We start from the raw sequence: 14,859 nt of genomic DNA, 5'->3' as shown, positions 1-14,859 counted from the left end.
GACAAAATTTTCTATAGAAATAAAATTCTGACAAAATTTTCTATAGAAATAAAATTTTGAAAGAAAAATTGACAAAATTTTCTATGAAAATAAAATTTTGACAAAATCTCCCACCGAAATAAAATTATGACAAATTTTTCTATAGAAATAAAATTTTGACAAAATTTTCTATAGAAATAAAATTATGACAAAATTTTCTATAGAAATAAAATTATGACAAATTTTTCTATAGAAATAAAATTTTGAAAAAAATATGTTAAACAAAATTTTCTATGAAAATAAAATTTTGACAAAATCTCCTACAGAAATAAAATTTTGACAAAATTTTCTCTAAAAATAAAATTTTGACACAATTTTCTATAGAAATAAAATTTTGGCAAAATTTTCTATAGAAATAACATTTTGACAAAATTTTCTATAGAAATAAAATTTTCACAAAATTTTCTATAGAAATAAAATGTTGGCAAAATTTTCTATAGAAATAAAATTATGACAAATTTTTCTATAAAATAAAATTTTGACAAAATTTTCAATAGAAATAAAATTTTGACAAAATTTTCTATAGAAATAAAATTTTGACAAAATTTTCGATAGAAATAAAATTTTGAAAAAAATAAAATTTTGACAAAATTTTCTATAGAAATAAAATTATGACACATTTTTCTATAGAAATAAAATTTTGACAAAATTTTCTATAGAAATAAAATTTTGACAAAATTTTCTATTGAAATAAAATTTTGGCAAAATTTTCTATAGAAATAAGATTATGACAAATTTTTCGATAAAATAACATTTTTACAAAATTTTCTATAGAAATAAAATTTTGACAAAATTTTCTATAGAAATAAAATTATGACAAATTTTTCTATAGAAATGAAATTTTGACAAAATTTTCTAAAGAAATAAAATTTTGTCAAAATCTCCTATAGAAATAAAGTTTTGACAAAATTTTCTATGGAAATAAAATTTTGACAAAATTATCTATAGAAATAAAATTTAGTCATCATTTCTAATTAATTTGTCAAAATTAATGATGAAATTAAATTAAATAAAAAATAGAAATAGCAGGGCATATTAAAATTTATTTGAAATTAATCAAAAAATTACATATCAAAACATATATATATTTAAAATGTCATATGTATAAACTATTCGAGAATTTCCTATTGAGCTTCAGCTGAATCGATTTTAATATTGACAAGGTAAGGATCGTCTCCTCACGAAAATATGGCTCCATTTCAACCAATTCTCCTTATTTCATAATTTGTTCCTCATTGCAAAACGTACAAAATTGTTTATGGTTATAAATACTATGAAATTTCTTAAGCTTTTGACGTTTAATTGACTCTTTAATAAGAAACTTAAATGTTTTTATGAGTCCAGAAGGTGGAAAGTTTCGATCAAAATTTCCTAAAAAAAAAACAAATAAAAACCAAAAATTGCATTGTTTTTATTGTAAGTTATTTTTCAATATGCTCAGTAGGACCTACCTATAAATCCTATGACCAAAGAATGTTTCGGATCCACTCCCTCCATGTTACTCTCATAATTCCATCCTCTAACTTCGTAAGCCACGCCATTACATCCAATTAGGAAATTGTAAGGTAATTCTTGATGTGTTTTCTTCGAATAGTTATACTGGAAGAAATTTCAAATAATGTTAAAATGCAAAAATTAAATTATGATAAACAACCCTTTATACCTGCAGTTGTTGCAGAAGATATTGACATTGTAATGGGTTATCACAGTTTTTGCTTCCGGTTTGTGTGATTATCACACTATTAAAATTGTGGCCTTCTATATGCTGACCCATGGGTAATTTCTCTATGCTCCATACATCATGATGTACCAAGTCCAAGGAAAATGTTATCGATGGTAAGCGAGCTATAAAAACAGAAATCATTTGTTATAGTCAAAGTAGAAAAATAAATACACAAAAAAACAAAAAAAAACGAAAGAAAAGTGTTCTTCCAACATTTGAAAAAAAATCGCAGAGATGAGTTTTTAATCCCGATAATAATGACGGCAGCATGTGTCTATAGCCCAGTATGCAATTCTAGCGAACCTGATATCCATAAGAAATATATAGGCGTCTTTACTAGCAAAACCTTCGTTAGAATGGTGTTACCGACTGTTTGAATTTCCTAGAAAACCATTGTTATATTTGCTAACAAAAAATCCGACGTTTTTATCGATTTTTAAATTTTGTTCCCATAACAAATACATGAGAAAACTGTGTTATCGGCACACAAACGAAATTTCCATTGGATATATCACTGTGTTATTGGCACACAAACGAAATTCCATTGGATATATTACTGTGTTATTGGCACACAAACGAAATTTCCATTGGATATATCACTGTGTTGCCGGCAATGATTTGCTCTGGAAGTATATACCGATTTGCTCTGGAAGTATATACCGACCTTAAGTAAGTAGAAATTTCACTACAGTTGCATTGGCACTTTTGCTACCGAAAATACCGTGAAGCATTATTATCGATTTTTCCTACTCCCATAAGAAATACATGGCAAAACTGTGTTATTGGCACACAAACGAAATTTCCGTTGGCAGTGCATACCGATTTATAACAAAACTGTGCTGGCACGGAAACGATATTTCCGCTAGATGCGTTTACCGGCCTTAAGAAACACAGCAAAACTGCTTTATTGACCTACAACAGGAATTATCGTGAGAACTGCATACCGGGCTTATATACCGGAAGTATATACCGACCTTAAGTAGGTAGAAATTTCACTCGAGCTGCATTGGCACTTTTGCTACCGAAAATTCCGTGAAGCGTTATTATCGATTTTGCCTACTCCCATAACAAATTAATGGCGAAACTGTGTTATTGGCACACAAACGAAATTTCCGTTGGAAGTGCATACCGATTTATAACAAAACTGTGCTGGCACGGAAACGAGATTTCTGCTAGATGCGTTTACCGGCATTAAGACACACAGCAAAACTGCTTTATTGACATACAACAGGAATTATCGTGAGAACTGCATACCGGACTTATATTGGAAACAAGTCACTAAGTAGATATAGTTAGCCTAAAGTAAGGTAAGTCAATTGTTTAAATTTTCGACCATGAGTAGATCAGAATTACTACCTCTACCTTTAGAAAAAAATGCAATTGGAATTTTTATCTAGAGGTAGAATAGATCAAAATTACATATCGCCTGAGAGTGATACCCCTAACTAACGGATATCTAAAAATGGGCATGGTTGTTACTGGATTATGTTGTTGGCAAAACGAGGTTCTTGAAAATGAATACATAGCTGATTCGCATAGGAGTTTTTATTGATAGTAAAAAATCACCTAAAACGTTGTTATCGATGTTTTACATTATTGTTCCCCTAATGAGCTTTACAGACTATCAGTTATTCCGGACGGAATGTCGGTAATTGTAAAGAATCTTAAAGTGTGTCGGATCGATACGACTTGTCGTCGATGACTAAATAATCGGTAAATGTGTTATCGATCCATACATTTACAGACTCTCAGTTATTCCGGACGGAATGTCGATGTTTTGTAAAGAATCTTACAGTATCGATACGACTTGTCGGCGATGACTAAATAATCGGTAAATGTGTTATCGATCCCATAAACATGCAGCAGTATCGATTATGCCTTCGGACTTAAATTATAATGTGCACAATATATAGGATATGTTCGACACGAGCACTGTCGTCCGGAATAACTTATAGTCTGTAAAGCGCATAAGAAATACATGTCAAGACCGTATGGTCTTGAGATGCATACCAGACGTACCAAACAAAGTTTCCTAAATTATATTGGAATGATAATTTTGCGCAGAGAGCGAAGAGCGAATTTAATGCTGAGAAATCAGTATGGTTATAAAAAACGAAAGCCATTTGCTTTTGTCATGAGTTTTATGTATCGATAATAATCGATAACATCGTTTTAATGAATATTTTGCTACAACACTTTTATTTGTGGAATGAAATGTATATGGTCGATAACAACATCAACCAGAGATTTTAATAAAATCATGTATGCATACTCCTAACATCCGCCTCTTTACCGTTTTTAAATCTGGCATGCTTGGCGATAAGACAGTGTTTCCATAAATTGTATGCGAACTTTTTAAAGATTTTATTAAAACTCAGTAATCAACTGTAGCAAATATTTCGTTACCAATAAGAATCGCATAGCTCCTTTTGATAGCGAAATTTCAATGTGACAACGGTGTTATCCACATTCGATATATTGAACTATAACGTCCAATATACAACTCTTGCAACATTCCTGTTGTATGACAATAGCATAGGTTTGTAATATATTTCTGAAGGGAGCAAATTGATAACAATCGATAACATCGTTATTTCAAAAATTTCGCTGATAAAAATGTCTTTGCCACTTATGGGTATCAGAAATGTAGTTAGTTTAGGTGGCAGCCCGATGTATCAGGTTCACTTAGACTATTCAGTCCATTGTGATACCACATTGGTGAACTTTTCTCTTATTACTGAGTGCTGCCCGATTCCATGTTAAGAACAAGGACGTCAGTTTTATAGCCGAGTCCGAACGGCGTCCCACATTGCATTGAAACCACTTAGAGAAGCTTTGAAACCCTCAGAAATATCACCAGCATTACTGAGGTGGGATAATCCACTCCTGAAAAACTTTTTGGTGTTCGGTCGAAGCAGGAATCGAACCCACGACCTTGTGTATGCAAGGCGGGCATGCTAACCATTGTTTTGTGGTTATTGGTTTTGTCAAAATTTTATTCCTTTAAAATTTTTTTCAAAATTTTATTTCTATAGAAAATTTTCTCAAAAAAAAATGTTGTCAAAATTTTATTTCTATAGAAAAATTTCCCAAAAAAAATGTTTGCCAAAATTTTATTTGTGTAGAAAATTTTTCAAAATTTGATTTCTATAGAAAATTTTGTCAAAATTGCATTTCTATAGAAAATTTTGTGCAAATTTATTTCTATATACAATTTTGTCAAAATTTTATTTCTATAGAAAATGTTTTCCAAAAAAAATTTTGTCAAAATTTTATTTCTATAGAAAATTTTGTCAAAATTTTATTTTTATAAATGTTCTTTTTCAAAATTTTATTTCAATAGAAGATATTGTCAAAATTTATTTCTATAGAAAATTTTCTCAAAAAAAAAAATTTTGTCAAAATTTTATTTCTATAGAAATTTTTCTCCAAAAAAAAATTTTGTCAAAATTTTATTTCTATAGAAAATTTTCTCAAAAAAAAAATTTTTTTGTCAAAATTTTATTTGTATAGAAAATTTTGTCAAAATTGTATTTCTATAGAAAATTTTGTGAAAATTTATTTCTATAAACCAATTTGTCAAAATTTTATTTCTATAGAAAATGTTTTCCAAAAAAAAAATTTTGTCAAAATTTTATTTCTATAGAAAATTTTGTCAAAATTTTATTTCTATAGAAAATTTTATCAAAATTTTATTTCTATCGAAAATTTTGTCAAAACTTTGTTTCTACAGATAATTTTGTCTAATTTTTTTTTTCTATAGAAAATTGTGTCTAATTTTTATTTCTATTGGAAATTTCGTTAAAATTTTATTTCTACAGAAAATTTTGTCGAAATTTTATTTCTATAGAAAAATTTATCAACATTTCATTTCTATCGAAAATTTTGTCAAAACTTTGTTTCTATAGAAAATTTTGTCTAAATTTGGTTTTCTATAGAAAATTGTGTCTAATTTTTATTTCTATAGAAAATTTTGTTAAAATTTTATTTCTACAGAAAATTTTGCCGAAATTTAATTTCTACATAAAATTTTGTCGAAATTTTATTTCTATAGAAAATTTTTATTTAAATTTTTATTACTAAAGTAAATATGTGTAGTACCTCTTAGATGGAAAGGAATATTTTGCAAAATCTACCAAAACATCACGAACCGTTCTGAAATGATATTTTTGTATTATAATTGCTGTCAGAAATTTATTGAGAATGGCATTATCGGCCGTATGACCAACCAACATAAATTATCGCTAACCAAAGAAATTTCTTGAGAATGGTATTATCGGCCGTATGACCAACCAACATAAATTATCGCTAACCAAAGAAAGAAAATTTGTAATTATTATTCGAGCGAAGATTTCGTTTGCATACCAATAACACAGTTTTACCATGTAATTCTTATAGGACCAATATGTAAACAGTCGGTAATAATGCTTCAAATATGCGTAAATGTAGTAAATATACCAATCTATGTCTTACGTTTGGCGGCGATTTCCGTCAGAGGTATATATCTGGGTTTAGGAGGAAACTGTAAATGATCGATAATGCCGTTCTTTCAAAATCTATGCAACTTACCATTGTAAAGAAGATAATTTAATTTAAAACACAAAAAGTAACATGCGATCGACATACACATACGAACACAGCTAGATGCCAGATATTTTTTCTAATAAAAATTTTACAACTTGCACATATCATTGTTTGTAAATCGAAAGTCTTCAATTTCTACTAAAACTTACTTTCTACTATCAGTAAATATGCAGCTATAGCTATACCGGCTAGAAACAGCAATGCAAATGCCAAAACTTTCAATTCCCAAAAATGGCTGCGAAAGGATTTTGTACTGCCAATGCTGCTGCTGTTGGAGAGTTTACTCTCAAAGGACCATAGGGAATTGTCGGAGAGTAACAGAACGTCTTTATCCTTGAAACTGCTATTAATGATGTTCTTGTTGTTGTTATTGTTAGCATTCTTATATTGGCCCATAGACCATCGACGATCTACCAACAGAGGTGTACTCTCATTAGATTCGATCAAAATGATGGTTTCATCCAACGATCCATAGGATTTTCTACTGGTGTTGCTGGTGTCATATTTTGAACCTTTGAAGATAGAACGTTGAAAAATATAAGTCAGTAGTTTCAAAGCAAATAACAAATTCACGAATTGTTTGAAAATATCTTGTATCCAGTTGTATAGAGTGATGAGTAAGGGTGATGTCGTCTTCTGTGTTTGCACCTTCCAAATGAAGAGTTCTACACCGGAATTACTGATCAAAAATGGCATTTTATTATGACCAGAGACAAAATAATGTTATCGAATAAAATAAAAAATGGCAATTGGGACTAGACACACTGACATTTCAGAGATAAATGGAATGTTGATTACCTTACCCAGTTCCTTATCTTTCTATATTCAGATACCTATGGGTAGATGAAAAGTTTAGCAATTTATCTCTCAAGTTATCAGCATCCACTAGTAAATGATACTCAGAGAAAAACGTGAATGGTTTGATTTTATTTAAAACATACAATTTTGACAAATTTTCTTATGGATGAAATTTTTGACAAAATTTCCTATAAAAGAATTATCTACAGAAGAAAATTTTTACAAAATTTCCTGTAGAAGAAATTTTGATAAAACTTTCCATTTTGACAAAATTTCTTCTGGAAGAAAATTTTGACAAAATTTCCTTTGGAAGAAAATTTGGACAAAATTTCCTATAGAAGCACATTTTGACAAAATTTCCTTTAGGAGAAAATTTGGACAAACTTTCCTATAGAAAAAAAATTTGAAAAAATTTCCTATAGAAGAAAATTTTACAAGAAAGAAAAACTTGGAGAAAACTTTGACAAAATTTCCAACAGAAGAAAATTTTACAAGAAAGAAAAATTTGAAGAAAATTTTGACAAGAAGAAGAAAATTTCACAAGAAAGAAAAATTCTAAAGGAAATTTTGACAAAATTTCCTATAGAAAAAATTGTAGCAAATTTCCAATTGAAGGCATTTTTGACAAAAATCCTTTAAAAGAAAATTTGGACAAAAATTTCTATAGAAGAAAATTTTGACAAAATTTCCTATAGAAGCACATTTTGACAAAATTTCCTTTAGGAGAAAATTTGGACAAACTTTCCTATAGAAAAAAAAATTGAAAAAATTTCCTATAGAAGAAAATTTTACAAGAAAGAAAAACTTGGAGAAAACTTTGACAAAATTTCCAACAGAAGAAAATTTTACAAGAAATAAAAATTTGAAGAAAATTTTGACAAGAAGAAGAAAATTTTACAAGAAAGAAAAATTCTAAAGGAAATTTTGACAAAATTTCCTATAGAAAAAATTGTAGCAAATTTCCAATTGAAGGCATTTTTGACAAAATTTCCTATACAAGACAATTTTGACAAAATTTCCTATACAAGAAAATTTTGACAAAATTTCCTATACAAGAAAATTTTGACAAAATTTCCTATAAAAGAAAATTTTGACAAAATTTCCTATAATAGAAAATTTTGACAAAATTTCGTATAGAAGAAAATTTTTACAAAATTTCCTTTAGAAGAAAATTTGGACAAAATTTCCTATAGAAGAAAAATTTTACAAAATTTCCTATAGAAGAAAATTTTACAAGAAAAAAAAATTTGGAGAACATTTTGACAGAATTTCCAATAGAAGCACATTTTGACAAAATTTCCTTTAGAAGAAAATTTTGACAAAATTTCCTATAGAAGAAAATTTTGACAAAATTTCCTTTAGAAGAAAATTTTACAAGAAAGAACAATTTGGAGAAAATTTTGACAAGAAGAAAAAAATTTTACAAGAAAGAAAAATTCTGAAGGGAATTTTGTCAAAATTACCTTAAGAAGAAATTTTTAACAAAATTTCCTATAGACAAAAATTTAGCAAATTTCCAATTGAAGAAAATTTTGACAAAATTTCCTATAAAAGAAAATGTTGACAAAATTTCCTATTGAAGAAAATGTTGACAAAATTTCCTATAGAAGAAAATTTTGACAAAATTTCTTACAGAAGAAAATTTTGACAAAATTTCTTCTAGAAGAAACTTTTGACAAAATTTCTTACAGAAGAAAATTTTGATAAAATTTCTTGTAGAAGAGAATTTTGACAAAATTTTCTTTAGAAAAATTTTGTCCAAATTTTCTATAGAAGAAAATTTGGACAAAATTTCCAATAGAAGAAAACTTTGACAAAATTTCCTATAGAAGAAAATTTTACAAGAAAGCAAAATTTGGCGAAAATTTTGACAAAATTTCCTTTAGAAGAAAATTTGGACAAAATTCCCTATAGAAGACAATTTTGACAAAATTTCCTATAGAATCAAATTTTGACAAAATTTCTAATAGAAGAAAATTCGGACAAAATTTCCTATAGAAGAAAATTTTGACAAAATTTTCTATAGAAGAAAAATTTGACAAAATTTCCTTTAGAAGAAAATTTTACAAGAAAGAAAAATTCTAAATTTGGAAATTTTTGACAAAATTTCTTATAGAACAAAATTTAGAAAATTTCTAATTGAAGAAATTTTTGACAAAATTTCCTTTAGAAGAAAATTTGGACAAAATTTCCTATAGAAGTGCATTTGGACAAAATTTCCTATAGAAGTGCATTTTGACAAAATTTCCTATAAAAGAAAATTTTGACAAAATTTCCTATAGAAGAAAATTTTGACAAAATTTCTATAGAAGAAAATTTGGACAAAATTTCTTATAGAAACAAATTTTGACAAATATTCTCATAGAAGAAAATTTTGACAAAATCTCTTCTAGAAGAAAATTTTGACAAAATTTCTTTTAGAAGTAAATTTGGATAACATTTTCTATAGAAGAAAATTTTGACAAAATTTCCCATAGCACATTTTGACAAAATTTCCTTTAGAAGAAAATTTGGACCAAATTTCCTATAGAAGAGAAATTTGAGAAAATTTCCTTTAGAAGAAAATTTTGACAAAATTTCCTATAGAAGAAAATTTTACAAGAAAGAAAAATTTGGAGAAAATTTTGACAAAATTTCCAATAAAAGAAAATTTTGACAAAACTTCATTTATAAGAAAATTTTGACAAAATTTCCTATATAAGACAATTTTAACAAAATTTCCTATAGAAGAAAATTTTGACAAAATTTCCTATAGAAGACAATTTTGACAAAATTTCCTATAGAAGAAAATTTTACAAGAAAGAAAAATTTGGAGAAATTTTTGACAAAATTTCCTATAGACGCAATTTTTGACAAAATGTCCTATAGAAAAAAATTTTGACAAAAATTCTTCTAGAAGAAAATTTTGACAAAATTTCCTTTAGAAGAAAATTTTGAAAAAATTTGCTATAGAAGCACAGTTTGACAAAATTTCCTTTAGAAGAAAATTTGGGGAAAATTTCCTATAGAAGAAAATTTTTACAAAATTTCCAATACAAGCAAATTTGGATAAAATTTTCTATAGAAGAAAATTTGGATAAAATTGCGTATAGAAGAAAATTTTTACAAAATTTCCTATAGAAGCAAATTTTGACAAAATTTCTTATTGAACAAAGTTTTGACAAAATTTCCTATTGAAGAAAATTTTGACAAAATTTCTTGTTAAAAAAAGAATTTACCTTTACAGTTAAGACGTTGAGAATAGTGTGAATGTAGTATAAGACTTCTCTAAAAGATTGCAAAGAAATGGAGGAGATGTCCTAAAGATTTTTAATAAATCGGATCAAATTAAACCTAAGAGCAAGCGCGAAGTTCTTAGAATGTCTTAGAAATATCTATGGAAGTCATGCAAAAATATCTAATGGAGTTTGAGTTCCACTAAAATTCCTTCCCCAATAACTGTAAGTCAATTGGTCCGGCATTATTGAACTAAGAGAGTTTTTTACAAAAGGTAAAGGGTGATACGGTCAAAATTTGGTCAATATAAACTTGACGTATTTCTTTCAATTTTGCATTCAAAAAACCTGAACACCCCTCATTTTGAAGGTGTGTGTGTGTAGAATGTTGCTCCTATTTTGATTTTGGTATTCACTCTTCAGTTGTCAAAATGCCGTCCAAGCAAGTAGAGCAGCGTATCAAAATTTTGCTCGCGCATCGCGAAAATCCGAGCTACTCGCACGCAAAGCTGGCAAAATCGCTAAAAGTTGCCAAATCAACCGTTACAAATGTAATTAAAGTGTTTGGGGAACGTTTGTCGACAGCCAGGAAGTCTGGATCGGGGGGAAATCGAAAACCGGAAGCCGCTGAGACGACAATGAGAGTTGCCGGTAGTTTCAAGCGAAACCCAAACCTCTCTCTCCGAGATGCCGCAAATAAGCTGGGTGTATCGTCGAACCAAAAAACGAGCCGGACTATCGACTTACAAGAAGGTAGTGACTCCAAATCGCCATGATAAACAAAATACGACGGCCAAAGCGCGATCCCCGACGATGCTGACGAAGTTTGACTGCGTGGTAATGGACGACGAAACCTACGTCAAAGCCGACTACAAGCAGCTTCCGGGACAGGAGTTTTATAGGCGAAAGGTAGCAGATATTTTCAAGCACATAAAACTGTCAAAGTGCGCAAAGAAATATCTGGTTTGGCAAGCCATCTGTACCTGTGGCTTGAAAAGCAGCATTTTCATAGCTTCCGGGACTGTCAACCAAGAAATTTACGTGAAAGAGTGTTTGAATAAGCGTCTGCTGCCTTTCCTGAAGAAACACGGTTGTTCCGTACTGTTTTGGCCGGATTTGGCATCTTGCCATTACGGTAAATAGGCCATGGAGTGGTACGCCGCCAACAACGTGCAGGTGGTTCCCAAAGACAAGAACCCTCCCAACACGCCAGAGCTCCGCCCAATTGAGAAATACTGGGCTATTGTCAAGCGGAACCTAAAGAAGACCAAAAAAACTGCTAAGGACGAGCAGCAGTTCAAGGCAAACTGGCTTTCTGCGGCGAAGAAGGTGGACAAGGTGGCTATACAAAATCTGATGGCAGGTGTCAAGCGTGAGGCCCGGCAATTCGGATTTGGAAAAGCGAAAGCCTAACTGAATAATTTTCCTGAATTTTATACTAATTGAACTTGAAAAAGAAATTTAATTTGATTTTTTAAATAAACGATTTCACCGATTTACACGCGTTTTCCCTTGACCAAACAGAAATGTGATGACTTCTTTTAACCCACTTGTTTTCCCCCCATCACAAAAGTGGTGGTGGCAAGTGGAGGTAATTTTAAGTAGACACCACTGGATGGTGTCCTTTCTTTCCTGTTTTGCAAGCTCCCGACTTTGTTGCACGACCAAGTATGGTAGTACGGTCTAGTGAAAATTCCTGCAGCATGCCAATAATGGAAATTTCGTTACCAAAAAATGCCTACGTATTTTTTATAGGTAGCAGAAATATCACTAAAGCTACATACCGGACCCAAGGTAGGTCAATTATGTAAATGAAAGAAGTTGGATGAAGATGATGTCTGTCCAAAAGTCAAAAAATAAAGTACTGAAGTCATGTTTTGCCATCCATCTCCCCCGATCATTTCAATTGGAGAAGATTATTTTTCTGGCTGGGTCACCATCTTCTCCTGATTTGGCGACTTCTTCTTATTTACAAACCTATGGAGGTGAATGGTATGGTAGGATGGATTACAAGTATCTTACTTACCGTTCATATTTTTACAAAATTGTATTCCTCCCACAAGATAACTGATTTCAAAATACGCTCTTCACTCTTCGACTATATATTCACTTTTTTTATCGAAAACTTTTCCTTGGACTTGGCTCTTCACTGTGAGCTTTTTAGTGGAGCGTAGGTTTTATGATTTTTTACATTTAACACACATTCACTTCAGTTCAGAGTTGTCCTGTCACAAGGACTGGTTGGTTATTTTCAACCACAAATGTGCTTACAGGCAAGCGTAAGCAATAGGAATTTAGCATTTTCTACAAAATTTTATGTATGTTCAAAATGAAGAGAAATTTTTTGAAAATTTCTCCAAACGATCGTGAATATTAATGTGCACTCATGTACACTCTACGCTGGACTAATGGGCCTATTTATGTTTGAAATCGAATTTATAATTTTTTCTTTTTTTTTGTCAAGAATTTAACTATGGCGATCGAATACTGAGGAGATAAAATTTTGTTGTCTTTTCACAACAATGCAATCGGACGTAGTTTTTTCGGCACCGCATGCCTTCACCACTTGTCTGTCGTAATAATCGTCACTCTTTTTTCTGAGCACACTCTCTCTCTCTCCAATTTAAAGGAATTTATTGTTGGAATTTGATTTTAAATTTGAAGCAATAATAAATAAGTACGCTTGATGTAAACAATACTTCCTTATAAATAGGCCTTTGATACGAGGGTCTATAGGAAATGTTGTCAAAATTTTCTTCTATAAAAAAACATTTTTTTTTTCAAATTTTTCTTCTATAGAAAATTTTGTCAAAAATTTCTTCTGTGGAAAATCATTTTTTTCAAGGAAATTTTGTCAAAAATTTCTTCTATAGGAAATTTTGTCCACATTTTCTTCTTAAGGGAAATTTTGTCAATTTTTTTTTCTATTGGATTTTTGTTTTCAAAATTTTTTCTCTATAGGAAATTTTGTCCACATTTTATTCTTAAGGAAAATTTTGTCCAAATTTTTTTTCTATTGGATTTTTGTTTTCAAAATTTTTTCTATATAGAAAATTTTGTCAAAATTTTCTACTATAGGAAATTTCATCAAAATTTTCTTCTACATGAATTTTTATAAAAATTTTCTTCTATAGGAAATTTAGTCAAAATTTTCTTCTACGGGAAATTTTGTTAAAAGCGTCTTCTTTTTGGAATATTTTTTTCTCTCTATAGAAATTTTTGTCCACATTTTCTTCTTAAGGAAATTTTGTCAAAAATTTCTTCTATAGGAAATTTTGTCCACATTTTCTTCTTAAGGGAAATTTTGTCAATTTTTTTTTCTATTGGATTTTTGTTTTCAAAATTTTTTCTCTATAAGAAATTTTGTCCACATTTTATTCTTAAGGAAAATTTTGTCCAAATTTTTTTTCTATTGGATTTTTGTTTTCAAAATTTTTTCTATATAGAAAATTTTGTCAAAATTTTCTACTATAGGAAATTTCATCAAAATTTTCTTCTACATGAATTTTTATAAAAATTTTCTTCTATAGGAAATTTAGTCAAAATTTTCTTCTACGGGAAATTTTGTTAAAAGCGTCTTCTTTTTGGAATATTTTTTTCTCTCTATAGAAATTTTTGTCCACATTTTCTTCTTAAGGAAAATTTTGTCCAAATTTTTTCTATTGGATTTTTGTTTTCAAAATTTTTTCTCTATAGAAAATTTTGTCCAAATTTTCTTTTACAGGAAATTTCATCAAAATTTTCTTCTACATGAATTTTTATAAAAATTTTCTTCTATAGGAAATTTAGTCAAAATTTTTCGTCTACGGGAAATTTTGTTAAAAGCGTCTTCTTTTTGGATTTTTTTTCAAATTTTCTGCTAAGGGAAATTTTGTTAAAATCGTCATCTATTGGAAATTTTGTACAAATTTTCTTCTGTTCGAAATTTTGACGAAATTTTCTTCTATAGGAAATTTTGTCCAAATTGCCATCTATATTAAACTTGGTCAACATTTTCTTCTATAGGAAGTTTTGTCAATTTTTTTTCTACAGGATTTTGTGTCAAAATTTTTTTTATAGGAAATTTTGTCAACATTTTCTTCTATACAGAAAAAGTTGTCAAAATGTCTTTTATATATAGGGAATTTAGTAAAAATTTTCTTTTATAAATTGTTTTTTTTTTTTAATTTTTCTTCTATAGAAAATTTTGTGAAAATTTTGTCTAATTTTTTTTCTATTGGATTTTTGTTTTCAATACTTTTTTCTATAGGAAATTTTGTCCAAATTTTTTTCTATTGGATTTTTGTTTTCAAAATTTTTTCTCTATAGAAAATTTTGTCCAAATTTTCTTTTACAGGAAATTTTGTCAAAATTTTCTACTATAGGAAATTTCATCAAAATTTTCTTCTACATGAATTTTTATAAAAATTTTCTTCTATAGGAAATTTAGTCAAAATTTTCTTCTACGGGAAATTTTGTTAAAAGCGTCTTCTTTTTGGATTTTTTTTTTTTCAAATTTTC

General features: G+C 28.9%; 1 protein-coding gene across 1 annotated transcript; it reads right to left on the bottom strand.

The window, feature by feature from the left end:
* Positions 1–1,062: 1,062 nt before the first annotated feature.
* Positions 1,063–12,893, bottom strand: LOC142234993 (peptidoglycan-recognition protein LD-like). Its single transcript, XM_075306208.1, has 5 exons — positions 12,386–12,893; positions 6,496–6,858; positions 1,703–1,884; positions 1,491–1,638; positions 1,063–1,410 (listed from the first exon to the last, which is right to left on the bottom strand). The coding sequence occupies exons 1-5, from the start codon at positions 12,390–12,392 to the stop codon at positions 1,253–1,255; spliced, it is 858 nt and encodes a 285-aa protein (XP_075162323.1). The 5' UTR covers positions 12,393–12,893; the 3' UTR covers positions 1,063–1,252.
* Between the last annotated feature and the right edge of the window lie 1,966 nt (positions 12,894–14,859).

This window comes from Haematobia irritans, chromosome 4, assembly GCF_050003625.1.
Source record: "Haematobia irritans isolate KBUSLIRL chromosome 4, ASM5000362v1, whole genome shotgun sequence".
NCBI classification, from domain to species: Eukaryota; Metazoa; Arthropoda; class Insecta; order Diptera; family Muscidae; genus Haematobia; species Haematobia irritans.
This window is presented reverse-complemented; position numbering and strand designations above follow the sequence as displayed.

What these genes read in the sequence shown, in the direction of transcription:
- LOC142234993 (XM_075306208.1), bottom strand. An exon ending in ATATTTACTGATAGTAGAAA is followed by an intron (nt 1,885 to 6,495) that starts GTAAGTTTTAGT and finishes CTGTTTTTATAG; the next exon opens with CTCGCTTACCATCGATAACA. An exon ending in ATCTTCTGCAACAACTGCAG is followed by an intron (nt 1,639 to 1,702) that starts GTATAAAGGGTT and finishes AATTTCTTCCAG; the next exon opens with TATAACTATTCGAAGAAAAC.